The sequence below is a fragment of the Branchiostoma belcheri genome, unplaced genomic scaffold (genome assembly GCF_001625305.1).
Source record: "Branchiostoma belcheri isolate BF01 breed outbred unplaced genomic scaffold, Haploidv18h27 scaffold4, whole genome shotgun sequence".
Classification (NCBI taxonomy): domain Eukaryota; kingdom Metazoa; phylum Chordata; class Leptocardii; order Amphioxiformes; family Branchiostomatidae; genus Branchiostoma; species Branchiostoma belcheri.
Window position 1 is genome coordinate 7,812,049 of NW_017804020.1, and position 7,120 is coordinate 7,819,168.

General features: G+C 38.4%; 1 protein-coding gene across 4 annotated transcripts in view; it reads left to right on the plus strand.

Moving 5' to 3' along the window:
* The window catches only part of LOC109477093 (kinesin-like protein KIF16B), a 105,152-nt gene extending 103,604 nt beyond the window's left edge, over positions 1-1,548 (plus strand). For all 4 annotated transcript variants that reach the window (XM_019778135.1, XM_019778139.1, XM_019778137.1 and 1 more), the window contains one exon: positions 396-1,548. In XM_019778135.1, the coding sequence (XP_019633694.1) occupies positions 396-551 (156 nt within the window). In that variant the 3' untranslated portion in view covers positions 552-1,548. The remainder of the gene's footprint in view (positions 1-395) is intronic.
* The last annotated feature ends 5,572 nt before the right edge of the window (positions 1,549-7,120 follow it).

Genomic DNA, 7,120 nt, shown 5'->3' on the forward strand with positions numbered 1-7,120 from the left:
GAAATAAGTATTTCCTGTCCTGTATTAATTTTGTTTCTATGTGTGGGACACAACACCAGCAACAGCTGCCTGTGTCCTGAGTATAATTGCGCTGTTGCAATTTCAACTAGCAAAGCAAATGCATCATGTTTACCTTTGGATATGGTCTGCTCTGTTAATTCTTACTCAAATACATTCACATGCATGTACATGTATATGGTTACAGGAGCCTAAAAGCCTACTATGAAATTGCAACATTGTATGTAACCCAACACCAGTTACTATGGTGACAGATGTCAACAAAAGAGGCAATTGGCCAGGTCATGAGAGGTTAGTGTTTGGAACAGAAGAAGAAGAAGAGGAAGAAGAAATGTAAAAAGAAGAAATCAAATCAAGAGTTCTGTTCTCTCTCCCAGGCATACCTGAACAACTTCATTGCTGTGTGCCTCCGGAACAAAGCCAGTCCACTCTACCCACGGAAAGACAAGCCCTTCTCCAAGCGAACCCTCTGTGACTTTGCGCCGTTCTTCAGAAAGGGCATCTTCGAGTCCTCGGTGTATCAAGTTGTATAGGGGAGCATTTCTGATAAATGGTTTGAACTGCAGGTGTGTGAGGTCAGGGGTGACAGTCCCAAGTTGTAAAAGTCTTTTGTCTGGACCATGTCTAGATGACTGTGTTTTGTTTATGTCTCAGGGGCCTTCATCATTGATAAAAATACCCACAATACAGCACACTGCACATGCGCAGTTTAAACTGTGAACCACTTTATTCCAGCTTCAGATTTGTGGTACACGTACGGTCAAAATTGTCCAGGAAGGTCACTTATTATGTCTTCTTAGTCAAAGAAGGAGAAAAAAAATACTGCAGCAAAATTTCCACCCATGTGTAGACTGTAGACTGCAACATTGACCCAAATAAAAGTGACCCAGTCTATGCCATTTTACATTGTGCAAAGACCGCCATGCTGTCGTTGAAATCAATGGCATACTGGCCGATTCCAGCAACATTTCTTGCTAGGTATCATCCCAATATCCGCCGCTGGTTTGAATATGAAGCGGTTTAATTCATGTCAGCAAGTAACAAAGCTTACGTCTATGGGGAAAAAATCAGAACCGAGAAAAAGCGGTTGTTATGGCCAGATGGCTGGCTTATAGATGTGGTTATTTGGGTGTTTGACTGTACTTGGGAAACGAACAACTCACACAGCCAAGAGAGGTTCGATTTTGCTTGCTTGCACACTGATAATTGCAATCCATGTTACAGACTGAAGAAACAGGAACTCAAAGACTCAACATTTGTTTGTTACTTTTCTACATTGCCTTAATTTTAAGGGCACTCAAGCAGAAATATCAGAAGGAGGATTATGCTGTGTGTGGTGTAGCACCAACTCTCTTTGTCATCAGCAAACAGCATCAAAATAGCTTTCTTTTTTCTCTTGCAAAACAAAACAAAATTGTATACAAGTGTACAGATGAAAGCCTTTCTACTACAAAAGCATCAAATTCGCTCTGCATTTACACCACTGTAAAGTTGTATTTTCTATGGTCTGTATAGGTTTGATCTAATGTCTACATTGTACAATATACAGTTACTGTACCTCTATACATTACTGTTACGCTTATACACTTACTTGTACTTGTACTAGATATAGGAAAATATGCATACACCACTTCAAAGTGCCTTGGACTACAGCAATACAGGGATATAACTTGATGTGTTTTTTGAGGATTATCTGGGCTATTTGGATGTAAAACTTTGTTTGACACATATTCAGGAAGGGCCAGATCTCTACTGGACACCTCTGAATGAGTCAATGCTACATGACAAGATTGTACAAATGTAAAATTAAAACATGTATGGATGTAAATAGTTTTAATTGGCCAACATCTGGGTAACAAGATGTACACCAATTATTTATTGAGAAGAACTATCTACAAAGTGTCACATGCCTAAATGAATATATTTTGTATTCATGATAATGTGTTAAAATGAGCATTGATAGCTCATTGTTTGATTAGTATTGAGGCCATGTTGATTTGATTATATGGATGACATCCTCTGGGAACCCCAAAACTGAAGCGAGCGTGCAAATAAAAAAAAAGTTTGGCAAAAGAAAAAGTTGCTTTCATTATGAAATCTAGGTGGTCATGAAGGTTGAACAAATGACTAAACACACAGAGTAATATTTTATTGGCATGGTGAATAATAGACTCTTTCATTCCTTCACATTTTCTTCTTGTCCTTCAGAATGGATTTTGGCATTCTGCAATATAAGTATCATTTTCCAATATTTTATTTGCAATATATGGCATATATTTGCTCATTTTGCAGCTACTTTATACGATTTACAGTATGGTCGAAAACTTTTTTTTGGGGGGGGGATGAATAGAGGATAATTCACGGATATCATCCATACCATCAAATCAACATGGCCTTACACAAATGTGCATGAAGAAAAAGGTCTTCCAAACTTGTAATTACTTTTTAGGGCTGTTCTTGGAGTCAGCAAAAAAATATCATAAGGTAACAACAGAAAGATTTCAAGGGAGCACTATTTAAACCATACAAGTATTCAAAATATAATTAGTATTGGTAGGACAATTGGAACAGAATTCTTTATGTCAAATAAGGAACGTTGGTCATTCCAGTGCTTGTGATAGGACTAATGTTGATTAAGATTAGTGGAAAAGTCACGTATAGTGAGCTATGGATAGCATCTATCAGCATGCACTAGTAAGAATAGGTGTTCCATTCAGAATGCAGCAAAACAATCATGTGTAAAGATATAGATTATTTTGATACAGTTTTTAACTGTTGCAACATGTAGCTTAGGCCACACCAATTTAATTTCTTGGTTAACGGATTTTTCTAGAAAAATAATGGAGCAGGCGGGCGAAAAAATAAAAAATAAAAACAGGCCTAGGCATCCTATTATGGCCCAAAATGGTAGGATAGGAGCCATGAAGTCAACACACCAGGCTGGTTCAAAATTTAAACAATGAATTTTGAACTTGTAATGACACCATTGCATTGAAAGATGGAATAACTGTAACAACTAGGATGAAAAGGACTGTTTTTAACTGTTCAGGGCAAAATATGAGCATTTTGCAGCTGATTCTGAATTTTTATTTTTATTTGCAAATCAGAAAAAAATGAAGCGGGCGAATCCGTTAACCAAGAAATTAAATCGGTGTGGCCTTAATGTGAATTTCTCTGCATGCTAAGTTGTCATTGCTGTTGTTTTTGTTTTTTATTGTTTATTTGATGCTGCTGCATATATATCAACAAATGGCCCTTTTGCTTGCCACAATGACATATGACCATAAGGTTTTCATAATGTTTTCATGTACAACTGCAGGTACATGTATATTGTTGAAATACCTTTTGTTGGTGCTGTTAAAATGATAATGTTTGCAATTATTAATGTGTGGTGTCTTTGGGCGGATGCCACCAAATTACAAAGTATATATGGAAATATACTTTGCTGTCATTAAATCTTTGTTGATGAAGACAATCCATAAATTATGCCTTCAAAGTAAATTAAATATCGATTGATTGATCAATCGCTGTGTTTGCTGTCATTTTCTTACTTTCTGAAGCTTTTTTTTCTCTAGAGAGAAACATCCATACAGAGTTCTTCGCCTCGAGTTATGCTGTTGACATTCATAGGTTATACAAATGCATATCAAACGTATATATACAATCGTTTCTCTATGCATTGTACACAACGACAAACGATACTACATATAAAATTTAGGCCAAACACTAATTAAATTGGGACCCAAACTCCGTTACTACAGCTTCCGGGATGTTACGTCGGAAACAGATAACCTGCCAGATAAGCTGTGTCGCCCCCCGTCTCTGTTCATTGTTGGACTGTTGGCCCGAATATACACAGCCAGCCTCCTTCACTCCTCTTGCAAAGAAATTCGGTTAATCTAACTTTGTCCAGAGAGACGGAGTATCCCGGAGATTCTATGTGTGTTGGGATACATGATCGGTTGTTGGTGTTCCAAAAACCTCGTTTTTAAAGAACGTTCTGTTTCTTCACACTACTTTTTTTTTTACCTTGGCAAGCTAGGGTCACGAAATTTGGATAGTAGATAGCTCTCATGCTGGGGATGTGATGTGTGATGTGAATTTGACACCATAGTTTGCTCTGGAACTGCAGGGCTATCTGTTTGAAAATATTCAAAAGCGGATAACTCAAGAATCGGTTGACGGATCGTCATGATTTTTGGTATGTAGATAGCTTACGTGATGCTTGATATGATTATGTGACAATTATGCAAATATAAATGTAATTTGCATAATTTGTGGGGAGATTCTATAAATCAGACTATTGAAGCTTGTGACATTGGTAATTGAGAACAGAAGAAACACAGGCAGATATTGATTATGTAAATAAAGACTTAATTTGCATAATTAATGAGAAAATTTTATAATTATGTAATGATAACTGCAGAAGGAACTTTATCAACAACCTCCTCTCTTGTTACACTTGGATGATTCACTTCACATCTATTCCTGGCAGCTAGTAGCAATACACAGTTCCCTCTCACCAGCTCCTGAGCAGAGGGGTGGTTGGTAGTTGTGCTAAAATGTGGCATCCTCCAGTAAAAGGGACACAATGCAAATGAAGAGAAACAATGAATGTAAATGTGCTGATGTAAATCCAGGAAAGCAGTGGTTTGCTCAACTGTAGTAGTCAGCAATGGTCTAAAAGTCTGCCATTTGTTTTTAACCACCGGTGCTGTCCTTGGTGCTGAAAGCCACCCCTAAGCAGTATCACCCCCTCCCTCAGTTCGATGATATTAGCCTTTTTCGCCTCTTTTTGTCACATAAATCGACCCCTTTTCTCAGTAAAGGCAGCTCGAACAACTCTTTGGCTTATCTGGAGCAACATAATTGGCTCAAACACTTCCGTTCGTCGGAAAATCCGTCATAATTCAGTCATTTTTACCGTGTTTAACCGAAAGTAAAGCGACTTCTGGTGTTTCGAATGGGTTGCCCATATTTGGGCATGAAGTTAACGTAATCATAGCTGCCAACCAATCAACAACGATCAAACATAATTACGTGAGCCAATCAGTATCAATGGCTCATCCTCGTTGCAAAACGCTAAATGTCACTATAATTATAACCAATCAGCATTAAGGATACATATTTCAATATAAATTTATGACCTTTAGCGCCATGGATAAAAAATTACTGCAGGGAAAGTACCTGCAATAATTACGCGGGGTGCTAGAGGCCCTCACTGACACGTGTAGTGATGGCTCTAGTTGCACCCAAATAACTGGGGCGCGAGGGATCTATATCTATTTGGCATTGAAGGGATGAACAGGCATACCAACAAATAGCTAACTATTTTGACCTTTCGTTATAAATGCGTATGTAAAGTGGAAGCAAGTACCTTTTACAGCTAAAACAGTATACTGAGGCTACTCTCCAAGCAGAGGTTGATGAGAGAAGGTCGTTACCTTTTTATATATGACCCTTTTTGTCGCTACCCCCCACCAACTCTCCAACCAGTGGTTGATGGGGAAGATCGTTACCATTTCACATTTGCCCCGTTTTGTCGCTACCCCCACCAACTTGTTATAAAGTAGTTAATTGCTTGTTGGTACGCCTGTTTGTTTATCTTTTCATCGCCTTTCATTGCCAAGTTTACTCCCTCACGCCCTTGTTATTTGGGGTGTAATCCATGTAATTATTTCAGGTAATCAGAAAATTTTTCCTGCAATAATTTCAACGACTGCTAGAAGTCGCTTTTGATCCATGGCGCTGAAGGTCGTAAATTTACATTGAAATATGTATCCTTAATGCTGATTGGTCATAATTCTAGTGACGTTAAGCGTTTTGCAACGTGGATGAGCCGTTGATGCTGATTGGTTCTTGTATTATCATTGCTCGATGTTGATTGGTTAAAAGCAGTGATTACGTTACTTCATGCCCAAATGTGGGCAACTGATTCGAAACATCAGAAGCCGCTCCACCCAGGGACGTGCGTTTTTGTGCGGCGTGTTGTGCGTGAATTCTCTCCAAAGTTTTTATTAAATTTTCGGCATGTTGTCAGCAAATTATCCGTCAAAAGTGTACATTATATCGCAGGAATGTTGCCGGGATGAATTTATGCCGTTCGTTGGATGTTTTAAGGGAGAAAATGCGCATTTCCTGGCAGGACGACAAGAAGCGAAAATGGCGAGAAGGGCGGCGTGGTGTTTGGAAGACTCATTTTGGGAGGTAAGACAACTAACTATGCACGTTTGCACATCCAACAAACCTATAGCAACAGAGCACGTTATGTTTCGTTATAATAAAGGGTAAATGCCCCGACCCGAGGTGTATATGGTGAGATAATCCCTGGTCGGGTGCGATAACCACCAAATTAACCACCAAGTGAAACGAGTACTTGACTTGTATTTTTCATAGGGAGTTTGTTTTCTTGAATATTGTGCTTTTGGGGGGCGCTGAATATATTTCGTTCGTGTTGAGTGGCATTGAAAAAGCTAGAGAGGCGCAAATTTCGTTGCCAAAAATTCGATACACTTTTTAATTTCCACAGTTTGGCCCAGTGAACACCTTTTGGAACGTACCGCACGTGTGCATAATTAAACCCTCTCAACGTTCCCGCCAAAAATGTCGCGTAAACAAGACTTCCCAAGGATAGAATTAACTGGGTGCAAATATTATGCACTTCTGAGCACCCAAAATTAAACCTACACGCACAACTGAAAATAGTTTTATTTCGGTTTTGTTACGACAGGTGTATCCTTGCTTTTAAATCAGCGGTTGTCACATTGATATTTTACTGGATTTTATACTTAAATTATTTGCCATTTCATGATGAAGTCACTGTGGTTGCACTGATTTGATTTTGAGGATGAACTATGCAATCTTGGTCCTGCATACCAAGGAAGAATTTAACCTTGTGTACCTGCAACGAAATGCAAAAAAAGATTCTGATTCTGAATCAACCCAAAAATGCTCATATTTTGCCCCCAACAGTTCAGGAAAGTCCTTTTCTTTCTATTAGTACTAGTAGTTGATACAGTTTATCCAACTATCATTGTATTAATGTTGTGATTTGATTAAAAGTTCAAAATTTATTGTTTAAACATCAACCCAACATATTGTG